Source organism: Marmota marmota, unplaced genomic scaffold (assembly GCF_001458135.2).
Source record: "Marmota marmota marmota unplaced genomic scaffold, marMar, whole genome shotgun sequence".
Lineage (NCBI taxonomy): Eukaryota > Metazoa > Chordata > Mammalia > Rodentia > Sciuridae > Marmota > Marmota marmota.
In genome coordinates, this window is record NW_025999945.1 from 6,274,056 (window position 1) to 6,294,148 (window position 20,093).

Sequence of the window (20,093 nt, forward strand, 5' to 3'; positions counted from 1 at the left end):
AAACTAAAAAGGAAAAAAAAAATCCCCGGATCTGATAATTAGGAATATAGATAGTGAACCCAGAGTAAGAGTTTCAGGAAGAGGTGGGGATGGGATGACTCAGAAGTGAGGAAATAGAATGAGACAAACATAGACTTCTGTCTCTTTCCGAAACCTTTGCCTTGAAAGGATAACTAGAGAAACGGCTTGTGGTGGAAGCAGGATCAAAACCTCAACTTCTTTTGGCTCCCTATGAGATGGGAGAGCACAAGCGTGTTTGTGGGCAGAAAGTCTCATCCTGCGGCAGTTCTGTTACTCACATGGTGTAGTATCAATCACAGCAAACACTACAGCCAAGACCTCCACCCACCCCTTGACATCGAATAGCTCAAAAACCCCTCACATCAACTCTGTGAGGGACATCCCATGATAATCCACATTTTACTGATGAAGAAACTGAGGCACAGAAAGGTTAAATAAATGTTCAAAGTCACTCAGCTAGTAAGTTTCAGAACCCAGATTCCTCCCAGGTAATCTGGCTTCAGCATTTGTCCTCTTGACCCAGGATCAATGAGGATTGCTGAAAATGGAGTCCTTAACCTGTTTCCTGCTTAGACTGACCTGTATCTACCTTTCCCAGCTTCTCCTGCAACCCCCAGGCCTGCACCAGCATCATAGCAGTGGGTCAGGGGAACACTGTGTTTTAGCAGTAGTGACCAAGAAGGAAGAGCAGAAAGAGGCCATTTGTTGGCATTGCAGGGTTTGCATCTCTCTGGAAGTTGTGAAAAGTCTTATACACATCAGAAGAGAGATATAGTAAACACTATGAGACCTAAGTTTGGGAGAATTGGCTCCAACTCCTAGGATTACTTAGAAAAGGAATGTGACATATGCAGGTATCAGTATTTCATCCTTAACATTGATGAGGATGACATTGATGATGATGGTAGTGATGATATGGTGATGATATCAACTATCCTTCATCCCTTCTGGTTATACTGCAAAGAGCAAGTGAAGGAATGGGTTAAAGTACAAGCCAATATGAACTATCTATAATTACTATTAGGCTCTCAGACTATCTGAAAAAAAAAATTGCTCATTCTCCAACTTCCCCAGTTCCACCTTACAAGGCATTGACCATTGAACACAATTTTGAGAAACAATTTTGAGAAAGTTTTTCTAAATCCTAATACTTTCCATGTGTCCAATTTGCCTCAAATCTAAAGTTTCCTTATATGGTAAGACAGCATGGCACATTTTTAAAAGTTCACTGAGAGAGAGTTGTGACCAAGTGTCATTTTCCAAGATTTATGGAGCAGCTTTTGGATGTTCACAATAACTAGCTGCACCACATATTCCACTCCTGCCTGTTTCTTTCTCCATTCACAATGTACTACCTCCAGTGTAACATTTGCCCCTCACTTCTCACTTCCTCTTTCTGCAGATTTCACTTTTCTAAATCATGTCATCTTTTAGTTCAAGCATAGTCCTGAGGAGGAGGTAGCTTTGGTCAAGAAAACAAGGAAACACACTTGAGGAAACACGAGAATGTCAACAGAGAGACCAGGTATATTCCAGCTGTATACTGCCATTCATTTGGAAGATTTCTCAGGAATCTCATTGGTAGATGGTGGAAATCTGGTCTTTAGATGGATTTTTTTTAACCTTTATATACAATAGTTCAGTTCACATATAATAAGTCAAGAATTACATGAAAAGTTACCCTTCTTTATGGATTTCTGTTTAAATTATCTTTGTTTTTAACTTTACCTTTTATGAACTATAGTTCAAAATTAACATTAAAATAATTAAGCAGCATCAAGATGGGTTGCTTGACTGGTGACAGGTATGTGACCAGAAATAAGGACATTTGCTAACACAAGTAATCTGCTAGAACATCTGGAACACCATCTCCTTTTTACATATGAGAAACCAAAGACCTCAAGGATCTTTTTTAAAGACAGAGCTCTGATTTTGCACGTCTGCCTTAATCTAATAAAAGGAAAATGCAAAAATTCCAGATTGCAGAGGCAATGTTTTGATGATTATTATAAAAATGCACTAGCTAAGGATGGATTCCTGAAAAGGAGGGCTTACTCAAAATCCCTTGTTGGATGGCTCAGCTACTCTAATGAACGTAATACACTACCAATTTTGCAAAGAAAAGCACTCCTCTAATGCTGTAAGTCCTTCTACACACCCAACTTGAAATAAATCAATGATTGCCCAGTGTTAATTGCTCTGTAAAACTTTATAGAGTAATTGTATTGTTTGCCTGCTGTGCAGAAATTGCCTGGAAAATATTCAGAATGAGTGTTTTTCTTTATGTGAAATATCTAGATCAAAACAGAGAGCCCCCCCTTCTCCTGCCTCCTTCTTTCTTCTAACCCCCTTCCCCACAAAACACCCACCACCAGGTTCCTCTCTTTCCATGGTAGGCTCTGAAGCATTTGGCATCCCAGCTCTCCCTTCCCTGTTTAGTTATTTTTCATCAAAATGTCAGTGAAACAGAAGCCAGTACTTATTTGGTTTACTTATTTCTTTCTCACTTTTTAAGCACAAATAACATTTCTTTCAATATAAATATACAATTCTATTAAAAATACAAAAAGTACTATAATCTTAAGTCACTGTCCAGCAGGCACATGTTTATGAATAGAGTCTACTCCATAAAGATGCAACTTTATCCCAGTTCTAAGACACTTTTAAACATAAGTCCTTGTTCCGTAAACAAATCACGGGCTTTAAGTATGCCCATGATAACTGTCTAATTTATGTCAGCAATCAAGGTTATTGAAGTGAGCTAGAATTTGACACCAAGAATACAATTGTATTATATACATATATTATATAAATTACTTTGTCAGACTGCAAAAATACATCAGATTTTGTCTATAACAGTTTTCATCAGTTAATAAGTTAAGTTTTTTTTTTTTTAAATAGCTCAGGTATATTTCTTCTGATTCGAGTGTGAGATGCAGAGCAGTCACGGTTAGGAGGGGCACCCACCACAGCCACAATTCCACCAAGCTGGCAGAGGTGCAGGGCAAAAGGTACCCAGTAATTTGTCCCAGTGTGTGAAGTAAGGGGCAAAGTTGCAATTAAACTGAGAGTGATGCAGATCGTGATGCGCCACGCCTCCATACCACCCGAAAGGCACCAGTCTGTGAGTGGACCACGGAAAGTCGTAGCCTGAGTGGTCCTCCACTGACAGCCAGATGTTGACAACATGGAAGATGAGGACGGTGAGAGGGTGGCACTTGAGGAGCTTGATGTTCACCAAGTCAAAGAAGCCCAAGGAAAACAACTCCCAGACGCTCATGTACTGCGTGGCCAGAGCAAACGAGGACGAGTTCTGGTGGTGCACCTTGTGAAAGGTGCGGTACAGCCAGGGCACTCTGTGGTGCAGCACGTGCCACACAAAGAATTCACCGTCGAAGAGCAACAGGCAGAACACGATGTGGCTCACTAGCTCAAGCAGCTGGGGGGCTTCGGGTGGCAGGAGCTTGGGGCTGTGGGCCCAGTGTAGCAGCGTTAAGGGGAACACGAACACCACGTGCTGGTAGAGAGTCTGTCGCAGGCAGGGCAGCAACTGCCGGGCTGACGGCGAAAAGTCGGGGTGAATCTTGTAGCGGCGCAGAGATGGAACCCAGGGGTTCAGGACGTCCAGCACCACGAAGGGGAGGCAGAAGCCCACATAGGTGATGACTGAGAAGAGGACCGGGAAGAAGGGCGACTGGATGAGGGCCTCCCAGGTCTTCAGGCGGTCCCAGAGGGGCTGCAGGAATAGCTGGCTGGAGCTGCAAAGCACCTGGAGTTCGGAGCTGTTGTGGCAGCTCATGTTGAAGCTGTGCCTGGCAGCTGCAGCCGCGCGACTTTTCTTAAGACTGGCGGCCCCGCCCCCGAGTGATGTCAGCAGCCTTTTCACTCCTTTTCCAGGCTGCACGGAACTTGAATAAAGAACCCGCAGAGATGCTTAGTTGCTACGAATACACTCAATCACAGCTGCCTCTAATGGCTTTTATACATGCATGTAAGTCAGTAACTTTTAATATGCATGAAGAATTATGTTCCCATTCATTTTTCAATTGGCATGCAACTTACACTCAATATAATGTACAAATCTAATCTACAGCGTTGAGTTTCCATGAATTTTTGGCCACTCAACTTGTATTTTTTTAATGCATATATAAAACTGCATATATGTTTCAATCAAGACGAAAGCATAACTTCTTTTAAAAAGAAAAAGAAAAAAGAAACTCTTTAAAGAGTCGTACCTTGCGCAGTCCGAGTCTTCTTTGTGCTCACTCTATAACGGTCTACACAGCAGCGAAAGGCAAAAGAATTGCTATGTAGAGGGGACCTCGAATTCTTGGCTGTTCGCGGGTAACTGACGCTGGATATCATATAGGACACGTGGAGGGATGGGAAATTCCGTTGATTCCAGCGACTCCCAAAAGGAACTTTCCCTCCCGGCTCAACCCACCCTATGCAGACTTGCCGGGAAGATTCTGAGCCTGCAAGTGCAGACACTCGTGGCGCCGCGTCCAGCGCATCCAAGACCAGTGACCGGGAGCAGGAAGCACAGCAGTCTAGGGCGAGGGCTGCGACTGCAAGCCTTCACTTGCGTTGGGAGGCGGGGAAGCAGGCGGTGGGGGGATGCTTGGTTTAACACCCAGAGCCTGCACAGATCGGGCTAAGATGCCATTGCATCTCAGTATGGGGCAGAAGTTACTGAAAAAGTGAACCACCTACTTTGATTTGCAAGGGAATTATTTGCGAGATCCTGAAGCTTCCCGAGAAGGCTGCGGAAAGTACAGAGGATCCCTTACCTCCCCTGTTCTACCATTGGCTGGATCCTCTGCACCAACTTTTCCGCAGCCCCGCACCTCCCTTCTCCAAATCACTCCACTCCCAGAAAGCAAACTACCGACTGGTCTCTATCCCGTGGGTTTCTCAGCCACGAACTTGAGTCTCAGGGCCAGGAACTGAGCAGGAGGTCAGTACTAGGAGAGTTCTGGAGAGATCCTGCGAACAGTAAAGAAACCAACCTTCGCGTTTAATTTAGGTGACTTACTCAAGACACAAGGGACCCCTAGTGGATAGAACTTTTGGACAAAAACCACTCCCCATTCCAGTTTTTCCTTCTTTTATCTATGTGTTTGGGGCCGAAGCTTGCATTTTCTTATCCACCCGAAAGGGAAATAATAATAGCTGTCATGTTTGCAGCCTATTGTGAGCGTTAAATAGAAAAATAATAATGTCTACCATGTAACGTTTGCCTACGAGATGCTTGACATTGGCTAAGTGTTTTATTAGAAATGAGTTCATTCAATCCTCAAGAGCTGGGCTCCCCCTCTTCCAAGAAGTAGGCAATATTATTTTTGTGGGCTTATAGCAGCAAAACCACAGTGCTAACATACAGTAAACACACAAAATAAGACACATATTAAATTTGTACTCCACATTTTACCTAAAGAATAATTGAGATGTTTGAAATTAAAATCAAGTAAGATTACAAAAAGAGAAAGAAAAATATATAAAGCCATTTGTTATGAGCAAATAATAAGTGGTATGAACATATAGACCAACAAACGAGCCTTAGATCTATAATATAGAGAATTTATATATACATATGACAAAGAATAGGCCTTTTAATATATTTTTGTACATAGGACATATATATTTATAATAGATCAATTCATAATTCAAAACCTTCCAAGAAGCACATATCTCAGAAATTCTACTGATGGAATGTGGTGGTCCTTAGATATCCATTCTCTAGAGCCCCTAGACAGTAGACTCTGACTCTTCAGTAACTTTTTTTTTAAATTTTTATTCTTTCTTTATTTTTTTTTTTGTTTTAAAGTCCAGAGTGCCCTTAAGACTATTATTATATCCTGCTTGCATTTTTTGCCATTGATAGTCTCAGAGCAGCTTTGAGTTTGTCAAGAGCCAATGCAAAAAGGAATGAGGACAGATTTTCTGATGCTGTTCTAAGATCTATATGGTAGCAGAAAACAAGTTGAAGGTAGGCCTCTGGCCTCCCTGCTGCCAGATTTCTTCCAATTAAATGCTGATAGACTCCTTCTCCATATACCCCTTCCCCATTCACTTTGAAGCCAATTTAGGAACTTTTCTCTTTTTTTCATTCCTGGTAGACATGGTCCTGCCCTTGATGCAGCAATTCAAAGGAAGAACCCTTTTTTTCCTTCATTCCTGTGCCCTTCAGTGCCCCAAAGGGACTACCACCGCTCACTTTCTCAGAATTACAAATGAATTGTAAATATCACTCAAATTTATCCTCATCTAAAATTACCCTCAAATTTCCTTTTAGCACACCTTGTTCTTTTCTTGTAGTCCCATCTACCATGCTTGGATGCTTCAGATGCCCTTGGAGATTTTTTAAGATGGGTGGCATTGGCAGGTTTGCTTAATTTGAATTTAGCTTTTAAATTTGCTGTCAGGACATCTCCTTTGAGCCCCCAGCCCAACCATCCCATTCCTTTCCTGCTTTGGTGGTTCTGTCCTCTGCCCTGTTAAAATAGTCTCCAAGTGCAGATTATATTAAGCCCTCCAAAACAAGACCTGGAAGCCAGGGCTTCAGACTGCTGTATCCCAACTCACCCACCTTACCTTGTGGCGCTTTGAAGCATAGCAGCTGTGCCTGCACATACAGCCCACCAGGACAGAAGTTTGTGTGTAGTATACAGAAGCAATCATCTCAGGGAAATTGATCAGGTAAAATTGTGATAACTATCTACTCATGTTGTGAAGGGTGCTGAAAAAAATAGGAATAATATTTCAGGTGATCAAAAGTAATTAGTTGTAATGGACCAGAATAAAACTGATAGGGCTGACTAAAAGCACTCTTGAATTTGGCAAGCTTGTACCTTTAAACATTCTCTATTTGCACAAAAATTTAATAGCTTGCTAAGGGAACAGGTCTTTTTAGAGCCCAGGATATATCTTCTAGGACTTTTCCCCCACAATGCCAATCTTATCTTTGTGTATAGGGCGGGGGATGCTGAATCAGGGCCTGATACATGTTAAGCAAGTACTCTGCCACTGAGCTATACCCTCAGCTGCAAACACTATATCTTCTATGTAATGAATGTTCAAAAGGTACTAAGTGCACATTTTTAAAGATATCCATTCAAAATTGAGGCTAAAAAAAGTAGAATCATTCTTTTCCAGAGTGTTAATTGATGTAATTTGGGTCTGTTCACCTACAGGGAAGTTTTCCACACAAAAGGGTGTTTTTTAAATTCAGATACCATAAGGACTTTGGCAACACTATTTATTGTAATTCTCTAGTTGATCATTACTTTCTGTGTATTATTTTTATCTTGGCATGCACTCTCTGTTGGGGTTGGGAAACAGGAATCCTTTCTTCTCTAGTTACCATAGGAGTCAAACACTTTTCTGATAGTACAGCAATCAAATCTATGCATATTTAACACACTCTCAAAGATATTTTTTTCCAACTCTCCAAAAAACTTTGTATAGTGTCCTTCCCCCCCCACACACACACGCAACAAATAAAGAACACAAAGTCAGAAAACCCTGTTATCAGTCACATCATCTCTTTTTTTTAATGACATTTATGATTTTTTTCCTCCCAAAATGAAGCGAGACTGTTTTGGCAGCTATGTAATTAAAACAATATTCCTGAATATCAGAAATATGTAGTAATGTTAGACTTACATAGGTAGACTAACCTCAAAGATCAAAGTCTAATCCTGAATTTTAAAGGCTAAAGATTAAGACCCAGTCTCAGAAAAGTCAAAACTTGATAGGGTTAATAGTAAATTACAGCCAAATCAAGAGTGGAAGTGGAAGTTGGTGTCAGTTCTAAGCTAAGTATCTACAGGAGGAGTCTGGTGTTGGAAGGGGGCACCAAAGTTACTTTTATTTGTCAATTTACAAAAGATTCAGAAAACATTAGTGAGCCATACAAAAAACAGTAAGTATGTTGATGAAGAACATAAGTAAGGAATGTCAGCTCCCTTGAGATGCTGCTTGATGTACTTATTAACCCAGATACTGAATGCACAGAACTGATCGATCATGTGGCATATAAATTGGGACTTGCACTGATATTGTTGGAACTCTCATCAACCTCTCAAAAACATTTAAAACATAAAAAATCATCTCTAATAAAAGGCATACTATGGTTTATAGAGAAAACAGCACTCGCTCCACACATCCAAGGGCTTGTTACGGTGATCAAAGCCTTATGCGAAAGCTTTAAAAAGTGAAGGCATACCATAAAATGCGAACTTTTATTTTTAGTAATTCCTAAAGAATTTAGCAGAAAAAAGTTTTACTAGCTCAGTTTAGAATTGAACTTGACATCTGCACCTAGCACATTTCAATAAATATTCTTGAATGAACAACTGGCAATTTTTTCTTTTCATTGGAATAATTACAAACCCAGTGTTGCCTTTCAGGTGCCACAAGAGATCATAATGGCTCCACTTTTGGAAATCTCTCCAAGTGTAAAAATAAATAAACGAATGAATAAGTCATGGCAAAAGATTCAATTACCGTACAGTTTTAAAAGTTTGCATTTAACAAATTAATGCCTTTAATAGCCACAAACATGAAATAATCTTCATTACTTGAAAATAATACACTAAATTTTAGTGCTTAATAAGTGTTAGGATAGGTTAAAGCCTCCTCCACTGCCATCCACCCACTACTCATGTCTAACGTTCTGACCACTTATTCACTTAATAGGCACATTTTTATTTTCAGTTCACATTTGGAGGACAGTTAGTCCTTGAGAATATTTTTCAGATGTTCTCCATTAGGCATAAAGTAGTCATAATCCTGAGTAGAAATGACCACAGCTGTAGCTGGCTTTACCCATCATCAAATTACCAACCTCCTAAAGCTGCAAAAGTGTAAAGTGGAGCAGGGGTTGGGGGGGGTTTGGAAAGATATGTGAGAAAAGCCAAGAGTGCCATCTTGTGGCCAATAAAAAAAGTTTGTTTTTTTGTTGTTGTTTTTTCTATTCTCAATTCTGATTCCCTTGGAATCTGTTCATTTTCCCATGTGTACACGGTACCTTAGAAAGGGTTTCAGTTGGCAGAATATTAACCCGTCTTCTCCTTGGCCTAGAGGCGGGGCAGATGTTTGTGTTCTGCTCAACAGAAGGTGCATCAAAGCTAGTTGACAAAGAACAGAACTGGAACCCCCACCAAACTACCACAGAACTCCTGGTGGTTGATGATACAAATCTGAGCTAATGATGAAACAAAACTATATGAATGTGGCCAGGATGAGAAGGCCACAAGGGGTTTATGTCATCACATCCAGGGTAAGAGGCAAATGAGCATTATAACCCATATGGAGCAAGAACAGCTGTGCCATCTTCACCTTTAGACTGGTCCAGCTACTCTGCTTTGGAAAAATTCCAATGCAAAGTTTGGAAAGAAGATGAAAAAAAAAAAAAAAAAAAGACAGGTGAAGAGCAGGCTTTGGAATGCATCCCTGTTCATTCCTCAGTCTGTCGTTATGGGAGAACTTGATTGATCACAATTCTCAAGGGAATCTCTGGGAGCCCCACCCCCACCCCCACCCCATGGTGGCAACCACTGCTAGAGAAACCAAGTCATCCATGAACTAAAGCCATTCTGGAAAGCTATCCCCACTAACTGGTGAAAACAGAAAACAACAACACCCAGTCACTGGTCCCCTTCTTTTCAGCTCTACCCAGTAGGGAAACTCTATATTACTGGCCAAATCAGTTAGTTTGGCTAAAGAAGAAAGAAGGGCTGCTGGAGAGATTCGTGGCCAGCAAGGCAGGTGGCATCCTCCTGGGGATGCCCACTCTCGTGCGGCTGCCATGAAAAAACACAATAATTCTGTGTCAGTCCTTAGACCCTTTCAGGTGTCACTTGCGCATCTAACTCAACTTGGCTAAATGAAGAAGTGCTCTGTTTCCACACACTTGTCAGTACACATGCATCTATTGACTCTTATGCTCTGGGCTCTTTGTTGGACAGAGTACAGAGATGAATAAGATATATGTTCTGCCCCCAGGTTCACGGAGTAGTGGAGATTGCACTGGGCCTTGAATCTGTGTTTTGGGGGTCCGAGGGTATGAGCTGTCTCTACCGGCCTCTGTTACCTCATTTGTTCAAGGAGAGCATTGGGTAGACAGTCCTAGAATCCACAGTGCTACCTGCAGCCAGCCACTGCCTGCAGATGGAGTTCACACTGCCTACTCTCCACTCACAGCCTGTGATGGTTTAGATATGAGGTGTCCCCCAAAAGCCCATGTGTGAGACAACGTAAGAATTGTTCAGAGGTGGAATAGTTGGATTCGAAGAGTTGTGACCTAATCAATGGATTGTGACCTAATCAATGGATTAATCCATGGATCTGGATTAACTGGGTGGTAACCATAGATAGGTGTGGAGTGGCTAGAAAAGGTAGGTCACTGGAGCATGGCTTTAGGGTATATAATTTGTCCCTGCTGAGCAGAGCTCTTTCTGCTTTTTATTTGCCATGTCCTGAGCAGGTTTTGTCTGCCACGCGCCATTCCACCATAAATGTTCTTCCTCATCTTCAGCCCAGAGTTTATGGAGTTGGATGATCATGGACTGAACCTCTGAAACTGTGAGTCAAAATAATGTAATTTTTTTTGTCAAGTTTTTAGCCACAGCAACACAAAAGCTGACAACCACAGCCTCATTAACAGGGACCACACAGGACAACATCTGAGCCAATGGTTCCAGATGTCTTCTAGGCCTCCTTAGGCTGGAGATCCCTCCCTCCTCCCCATGGAGAGGAACAAACATTCATGGACTATATCAGTGACATTCATGAAGGGGACAGAGGATGGGGAGATGAGAAAGAAAAGCGTGAATCCTGGCCAAAGAAAGGGGAAGAATAGAATGGCCATTAAAGAAAGGGAAACACGTCATACACAAAATCCTTCAGGCCCATGAGGCTCACTGAGTTTTATTGAAAAGTTCAAATAGGGCCTGGTAAATGTTACAAGCAGTGTTAGTCTGCCTGTATGTATTAGCCAACATAGCAAGAATTGTTACTGTAGCTACTGTGACTATATCAGATCATCTGCAAGCCAGGCCCTCTGTCCATCCCACAGCATGATAAGGAAACAAAGCAAAGAAGATACATATGGGCTTCCTGACACTGTGATGCAGAGCAGGCTTATTACAAACGACTATTACACAAACAAAACTCAACAAGCGAAGTGAATTCCTGAGCTAAACTTGAAACTGAAAATGTCCACATTAACTTTTCACTTGAGTGAAAATGAATGAGGATATTTCCTGCAGAGGCCACAGGACTTCAGCTTCACACAGACGGGATGTCCTCACTGAGCTGCAGCAGTCGGTTCAGAGTTGGTTAATGTCGGGAAAAAGCAGTGGTCATGCCTCTTCACAGGACTTTCCTTCCCTGACAAGTAGAATTATGGCCTGCCACATCATCAGGAGTTCATGAACAAAAACATTTGAGGGTTCCAGTCTTCAAGCTATTTATAACACAGACTTTTAAAACAGTGCAATCTGTTTCTGAAGGCTCTGGCCAACTATTTTTGCTTGAGCTGAACAATCTAAGCATTTGATAAACATTTGTCATTTATGTTGGATGAAACTTATTACAGAATATTTATTACTGGCACAGCGGGGATATCAGTGGGTTTGACTAGGTACCTAATGCATTAAAAAAAAAATGAAAAAGTGTCATTTGCATCCCCTAATACAAGCCCATTGGACTGGAGAGCACTTTAAGGCAAGAAGATGAAAACTGGATGCTTTCACACCTGCGTTTAAATCAGTGACAGATTATTTAACATCAACCAAGACAGTTTAAAATTTCCAAACATATGTGTTAATTTGTCCTGAATAAGAATAAAAATATAATAGATTTTAAACTGTAAGGAGAAACAGAATGGTTTCTTTTCATATGTCAGTGATATTTGTAAAAAAAAAAAAAAGACAACACTAGGGTTGAGACACTAGCTTCAGGTTCAGCCATAATTAAACAAAATATACTCAGGGTATTTTATTCCTAACTTGAGAGAATTGAGCATCTTCAGAGTCATAATTTTCTTGCATATAAAAATATAAAAGACCTGAGAAAGGAAAACCAGTATTTTAGGCAATGAAGCAAACACATTTTCTCGAGACTCGATGACACACATCTCAAGTCTGCATGTCACTGGTACTTCCTCATCAGATTGATAATTTCACTATACAGCTGCCAAGGGGCATCCAGGCCCCAGATAAAGTCAAGATGTTCCCACTCGGGAATGCGCTTGTGGTACACCAAGTTGGTGATCTGAGTCAGTAAGATTTTGACATCTTTGTCGTCTGCAAGCCAGTCTTGACCTCCGCTCCACACTGCAGTGGGCACAAGCATGTCTTTCACATTGTACAAGGGAGGGTAACTCTACAATGAAAAAAAAAAAAGAAAAGAAAAATGAAACAAAACAGAACCATGGAGTGCTTTATTATTTTGTGATCATTTTCAAAATCACAATAAACCATCTCCATTAAACTCTATCTACTAAGTCTGATCTGAGAATAAGAAACCAGATTTTGAAAATCACTTTCAGTATACTTTTCAGGTGGCCATTATCAGAACAACAACAAATTCAACCCACCATGAAAGAATACAAGTTGTGGACCTTGAGCACAGTAATGACTTTAATTCCCACTGAGGAAGGTACTATTTTCCACAGGGAATAGATGTGAAGCAGGAGAACCAACTGGTTCTGAAAGAGCTTTGGAGTCATACCCTCCTCCTTTCTCCTTTTTGGTGTGGAATGAATCATAGAAATTCTCTAAGCCTCAGTTTCCTCATCTTTAAGTCGGACACCATCATGTCTATGTCACTAAGTTGTTATGAGAATCAAATATGAAAAACACAGGTAAAACATAGTACACTTTAGTACTGGTACATTTAGCATTTAAAAAATAGGAATTATATTAATTCAGGGAAGAGACATAGCAATCTAATATGGCCGAGGCCCTACAGCTAGCAGGTAATGGACCTAGGAATCCTGCTCCCTGATCTGTGTTCATGGCCACTGTGAATAACACATGGTAGTGATGGTTCTTGTTTAGAGCCAGCGAAAGGACAGCGAGAAAAAGCCCAACTGTAAAGCCTGGGTCATTCTGGAGTGGTCTGAAGGAAAACAAATGTCATCTCTCCTGTGCATGACCTATGGCACCCAAGCCAACCAGAATCTGGTAACACAGGTTGGTTCCCAGACGAGTCTTCAGGGCCCATTTCAATTAAAAAACTGAAAACTTTACCTGGTTGTAATGAAAATAATTCTTGGCACTGCTTCCCCAGTCAAAGGCTTGAAACTTTTGGAATTTAACAAACTAAAAGAGAATTTGGAAAAAAAATTATCTCACGTAAAAGTTTGAGAAAACATTATAGGTTGCTAGAGTTAACCTTATGTCCTCAGAAACAATTTTATACCAAAATCCAGATTCACTCTTCACTTCCAAATTGTTCTTTGAAACAAAATGGAACCGTTTTGTTCTATTTACTACATGACTCAGTTTCCCACTCAATGTTGGAAAATAGCTGCTACATGACACGAGAAAGCAGTTGTACACGTATGCTGTGGATTACACGGGAAAGACAGCTGTTCCTGTTAGTTGAACTTTTATTTATATGAATGCTTTCCACTGAAATTTGTATTTTGGACTTTTTCAAAGAGTTCAGGATTTTACTCGGATATATGGATAAATGCATGGGCATCACATAATGCTATTTCAATCATGGGCTGCATATGATGGTACTCCTAATAAGATTCTATCACCAAGCTACATTATAACCATGTTGGTTTGTGTAAGTACACTCTATGATGCTTGCACAATGATGAAATTGTGCAATGACACATTTCTCAGAATGTATGTATACCTGTTAAAGAGATGCCCGCTTGTATACATACAAAGAGAATCATATTTTCTGCATGAATATCCAGCCTACTTGTCTATTATATTACTTAATATTTTAATAATATTATTTTCCTAATATCTGGTACCACTATAATCACAAAATGATAACATTCTAAGTTGGGAATACTACAACTATGAAATAATATTTTATATGAAATTTGATGTATGCATATTTAGAAAAGAATGATAGATATTAACAAAAAAGTCATTTATTTATGAAGTTTGAATGAATACAAAATTCATACTTCCTTGAGAATTAAAACCAAAATTTCCAAGTCAAATAAATTGGAAACTACAAGTTTTGGCCACATGGTGGCGCCTAGCAAAAAAAAATGCAGACATTCTTTGTCAGAAATGCTTTTGATTTATGTGAAGCTTCAGTTCTTATCAATTGTAAAAAAAAAAATTCTATTCCTTGATGTAATAAAAGAGTGTGAATTTGGATACTACAGGAGATTGCTACAGGAGAAATGGTTAGCATTTGAATTTTGCTATTTTAAATGACAGACACTAAATAACTGTGGCATATTTTATGGATTTATAGTATCTGGGAATGCATCTATCCCCTGTCTCTGATTCAGCAACGCAAACTGTTCTGCCATGGTACTCAAGACAGCAGTTTACCACCTCCTCACACATGTCTTTCAGCATTTGTACACAGCACCAAGTGTGAGTATAAAATACAGAGGGAAAACTTGCTCACAGCTCTGACTGACCTTCTAAACCTGACTTTTGACCTCAGAGTCACTTAGCACTTCAAGTCAACCACTTGAAAAGGCAACTCCAAAGGAGGGAAGTGTGAAGATTACTTATAGTAACAAACAACCTGAAAATAAACTAAAGCTCAATTATAGATATATGTTACATCAACATTCAAAAACAGTATGTAATGTCACAAATATAAAAAATATAAACAGAAAACAGCTTATAAACAAATTCCACAAATAATACTAAGACAAAAAAGTCTTAAAATTGATTACACACTATGGTCGTACTTCTGTGATAATCTCCTGTAGATAAAAATCAGAAGGAAATGTTCACAATATTTATAGTATTAAAACAGCTTTTAAATGACATGTAAATATGAGTTTTAGGTTTTAATTAATAATTAATAATAATAATGGCTAAACTTCTCTAAAGTATACCACATAAGAAATCTTAAAGAAATGTGTACCTTCCCACCACCAAGTCTACTCCTATGAATGTGTCATCCTAAGAAAATAAAATTCCTGATGAATAAAATAGATTCATATACAATACAAGAATATTCTTCCCAGTATGTTTCACTATTGCAAAAATACTACCATGGCAAAAAATAAAATTCACACAACAGAAAACTGTCCATTACAAATACTTTTAAAATCAGTTATGACCTGGAAAGGCATTTTTAATTATAGAAGAGACTAATTTTTCCCCGGTACCCATTCTTGTCTTCTTCCTTTCAGTAATGGAATCCCTAAAGATTTCTTGAAGCATATGGCAGCCAGGTTAGAAACCACATCTGCATCCCCCTGTGAACAGCCACACGGTGGCTGAGCCTCTTACTTCTCAGCAATCTCCCTCAGGCAGAGCCACCTGCCCTGGGCCTCCTCTCTCCCACCTCCCTGTGGGCTGGGACAGACATGGCAGTGACTCATCTTCAACCCACAGAGAAGGTTTGTATCCTGAGGGTAGCAAAGCTGCAGCCAGGACCTGCATGACCTCAGGGAGATACGCACACCTCCCTCTCCCAGCCTGTCCCATGTTCTTTGAATTGTGTTATTGAGAAAGAAACAAACTATTCATTTCCGGCTATATATTAAGGTTTCTGATAAAGCAATTAAGCCTGTATCTAACAAATACAATGCTATTTTAACTAAATGAAAATTACTAAAAAGCACATTCAGTATGATCCTGCTTTTGCAATGGAAATGATTTTTTTAAAAAAAACACTATGATTATATCAAAATATTAGGAGTGGCTATTGCTTGGTAGTAGAAATACAATTTTTTTCTCACACTCATGTATGTTCTAAATTTCATAAAATATATATTGCTTATAGAATAAATAAAAAGTATACTAAATGTTTATGGTGGTTTTAAAAAGCCAATCAAATGTACACTTTGGCTTTTCTTCTTTGTATGCAATGTTTCAAACAATAGAGAACCTCAAAATGGTCTAAGGTATTTATTAAAATGAAGATCCCAGGGGCACATCTTAAGAAATTCAGATTCTCAACAGGTCTAGGATAGGCCCCAGAGTCTGCATTTTTATTGGCATCCTGAATAAGTTGTTACCAATACTTTAAAGATAAGTTAGGACTGGCCTTCTTCCAACAAGCAAATACCTGGGCTCTGGACTGATATGAGAGGGTGGAAGATAATAACAAGAAGCTTGGCTTAGATGATCTCTGAAATTCATTAGGATTAAGAAGAAAACAGGAAGAACTGTAAACTAGATTTGAAAGCCTAGGAAATAATTAGTTTTTAGATTGTTAATAAGTGAATGCAAATTATTTAAACAAAAAGTAAACTTCTGAATGTACAATCAATAAAATGACTTTAAAAGGCACCCCCGATCTTACACCACAGGAACCTTCACACTCCACACTGGGACTCTAGCCTCCAGCCTGCCAGCACCCAGGCCCTGCCCACCCTCAATGGAGCCTCACCCAGCAGGCACCAAGGCTACCTCTGGCCAACAGCCTGGAGGATAGGGAACTAAGGAGAGATCACTATGAAACAGCTGTACAAAGCAGCTCTTGTCCTGACAAGGGCAGAGTGAGCAGAAGGCAGAGGGCCAGGCTGCCTTCTGCAGTGAACCTGGAGTTTGGAAATGTTCTAGAGGCACACTCCAGTGTAAACTGAAAACCACAACAAGGTCACAACCGGGCCTGCATGCAGTGCTGTGGACCTCAGCCTACAGCCTTTGACCTGGACTGGCTGCTTAGTAAAAGGGGATGGAACAAGAGCAGAAGCCTGATTGTAGCCAATCCAACCACACTAACCGCAAAAGGCCTGGGACACAGAAGGTGAAGCAAGGCCACCGTGTTGTATACACAGAGCTGTCTTGGGACAGCTGTGGTTTCCACGTTCCAAGGACCCCTAAAAGCCAGGATCTGGTGGTCACTGACTTTGCTGATCCATTCGGCATATCGCATGTGGGCTGCTGGCAGTCACTAAGCTGGGAAGTAGCTCAGACCTGCCTTCAGCTGGGCTCAGTCACCCTCCATGCATCTCAAGGAGCACACTAACTCCTAAGGTGACAAAACCTGGGACTTTTTGAGGTGTATCCATTAATAATGGATACGTAATAATGTTTGAAAATGTAAGGGAATTTTGGTGTCAGTATATGTGAAGGAAAAAAGTGATTATAAACAGAAATGTGACTAAGGAGGAGAGCAGGGGCCCGAAAGAAGATCAGCTGTGAACTGGAGGGCTTTTGAAGATCTAGGGCATTGCTTAAGTGATACAGGTGTGCTGCCAGAAGGAACAACATGCGTCCTGGGGGACCCTCCTCCAAGCCATGGCCAACTCTGACATGTAACAGTCAGCCTCCAGTCACTAGAATGAGCCTCAGGCCAGGTCCTAGAACTTTAGAGATGAGGTGGGGATGGAGGTGGGGTGTTCATGTTAGTAAGTGTTTAAAAACATACTCCCAACAGACAGGGCTCCTGGGACAACTGAGGAAGGAGGCTAAAGCATCGGTAATGTCCCCAGTCAGCGACTCCCAAACCTGGTTGGAGAGAAGAATCTGCCAGGCAGAGTTTTAAAAAATACTGATATTCAGAAATAAAAAGGACTGGTCTACTGAGCCTCCGGAATAAAAAAGAAATGACCTACTGATAAACACAACATGGACAAATCTCAAAATAATTAATAATAATAGTAATTAATAATCTCACCGATATGAATTAACTGGGTGGTAACTGTAGGTAACTGTAGGCAGGTAGGTAGGATGTGGCTGGAGAAGTAGGTCACGGCGAGTGTGCCTTTAGGGTATATATTTTGTCCCTGGTGGGTAGAGCTCTCTCTCTCTGCTTCCCGTTTGCCAGGTCCTGAGCTGCTTCCTTCTGCCACAGCCTCCCACCATGATATTCCGCCTCACCTTGTGCCCAGAGCTGCGGAGCCCGCCCTCCGTGGACTGAACCTGTGAAATCCTGAGCCAAAACAAACTTTTCCTCCTCTTATTCTCCTCTTGTTTCCTCCACTTTTAGTTCTGGTCAGGTCTTTGGGTCACAGCAACAAAAGGCTGACTAAAACAGCCTGAGGGAATTTTTGTGAGGCAACCCTGGCGTTCACTATCTTGATTAAGGTGATGACTTCACAGGTGTGCACCTATGCCGAAATGTATCAAAGGGCACCCTTTAAATATGCTGTCACTTGTACCTCAATAAAGCTGTTAAAATAAAATGTAAGTGCAGATTCTCCAGTCCAAATGAATTAGAATCTCTGGGGATGGAACACAAGAATCTTTCTATTTTTTTTTTAAGCCAGTTCTACAAACCCAAGTCTTGTTATTTCTTTAAGCCATATTTTATTAAGAGGTCTACTGTCTAGCTAGGCCAGTGGTGCCTGTAGTTCCAACTGCTTGGGAGACTAAAGAGGGAAGATCAGTTGCACACATGAGTTCAAGAAAAACCTGGCAACATACTGAGACCCTGTCTCAAATAAATATATAAATGAACAAATAAAAATAAAAGGTGTACTTTTTAAAACAATTCAGCAATTCCGGTGCAAGCAGTGACTACCAGGTGCTTGGAAATTACTTAAGGTGCTTGGAAATTATCATCATTTACAGCATCTGGGTTTAGAGCTTAAACAATAAATTGTTCCATATTTTTAAAAAAAGTTATTTGGGGAAAAAACATGTCAAAAATATATCCAGAGGTGGAAATGAGTCCCTAACATATTGTCAGATAGAAAAAGAAGAGCAAATTGTAAAATACTAAGGAGAAAATCTATTTCTACTTTTACTATTTCTAACTTCTTCTTTTAGAAATTATATGCAGCAAGAGGTATAGAGCAGAATGCAGAGACATTTCACATCTCTAAATGCATTTTTCTTATCTGAGTGGGGTTATGTAATAAGTCTATTTTCAAGATAATTTTTATTTTTTGTTTAAATACAGTTTCTAAATTTTCTAGAACAAATATGTATTACTTATGCAATAAAATGATCAAAACTTTATCTTTAAAGTTAATGGCCTCCACACACATCCATGATTGTCTTAACTCTGGTTTTTTCCACGGAAGTCATATTGTGTCCTTAGGTCAATATTGAAATTGCAGTGTCTATCTCCAAAGCTGCCCTACTATTATGTTTTATGAAGTAATGCAGAAATACAATAAATCTTAGACTCAATGAAAAACAAATGAAGAGAAGAAGGAGGAAGAAGGAAAGAAGAAAAAGAAGAAAATACATAAATCTGAGATGCAAATAAACAACAGGGAAAGGAATGGGAGGAAAAAGAAAAAAGTCAACTCCAAAAGCTGTTTGGGAAATCACTACATAACATGATCTGTCTCACAGAGGCTAACACAAGCAACACCAATAGAATAGCAAGGCCCTGCGACCGTGGGCAAGGACACCAGATCAGATTTGTAAGCAGGTGGTTTTTGTCTTTGAGAAAGGTTTGCAGAGAGACACTTCCAGGAATCCCCAGCCTTTCCAACACGGACTTCACATGACCCCACCTGCTCTCCTGGAATGCTTACCTGGCCCCAGTGTAACATGTTCTGCACAGAAGTTCCAGCGGGATCGTGTGCTGCATACACATCCACTCTTGACTGCAAAATATAAAAGATGAATTAAAGAATAAAAATAGCATCAAGGCAACATTGATAATGAACATATTTTTCTCCTCAAAGCATTAAAAATTACAAAGCCATAATCTCAAATATATGGAAAAAATTTTGAGTGTAAATAAGTCTCATTTGATCAACCACATACACAGATATTCACAAACAAAATACAACAATAGGGTAAGTGTGAAGCTGTGCAAGTGGAGATCATAGGTCGTTTTACTTTTTTCTTCATGCTTTCCTGAATTTCCAAGATTTTAAACAACAATCATTTTTCTTTAGTCAGAAAAACAAAAATCAAAATCACTTTTAAAAATTCCCTAGAGCTTTCATTCTAGGAATTTTAAAACTATTTTCAGAATGCAACATTAAA

General features: G+C 40.0%; 2 protein-coding genes across 3 annotated transcripts in view; both read right to left on the reverse strand.

Moving 5' to 3' along the window:
* Positions 1-2,492: 2,492 nt before the first annotated feature.
* Ch25h (cholesterol 25-hydroxylase) lies at positions 2,493-5,412 on the reverse strand. The gene is made up of 2 exons (XM_015500095.2): positions 4,257-5,412; positions 2,493-3,929 (listed from the first exon to the last, which is right to left on the reverse strand). Exon 2 carries the CDS (start codon positions 3,818-3,820, stop codon positions 2,972-2,974), a length of 849 nt encoding a protein of 282 aa, XP_015355581.1. The 5' UTR covers positions 3,821-3,929; positions 4,257-5,412; the 3' UTR covers positions 2,493-2,971.
* A 5,512-nt stretch (positions 5,413-10,924) lies between these two features.
* Lipa (lipase A, lysosomal acid type) overlaps positions 10,925-20,093 on the reverse strand; it is a 30,368-nt gene continuing 21,199 nt past the window's right edge. For both annotated transcript variants that reach the window (XM_048801724.1, XM_015500096.2), the window contains 3 exons: positions 19,634-19,705; positions 13,281-13,352; positions 10,925-12,411 (listed from right to left, as the gene is read on the reverse strand). In XM_048801724.1, coding sequence (XP_048657681.1) covers positions 12,178-12,411; positions 13,281-13,352; positions 19,634-19,705 — 378 coding nt within the window. In that variant the 3' untranslated portion in view covers positions 10,925-12,177. The remainder of the gene's footprint in view (positions 12,412-13,280; positions 13,353-19,633; positions 19,706-20,093) is intronic.

Bases quoted from the DNA above. Each gene is read 5' to 3' on its own strand.
- Ch25h (XM_015500095.2), bottom strand. From the start codon at position 3,820: ATGAGCTGCCACAACAGCTCCGAACTCCAGGTGCTTTGCAGCTCCAGC.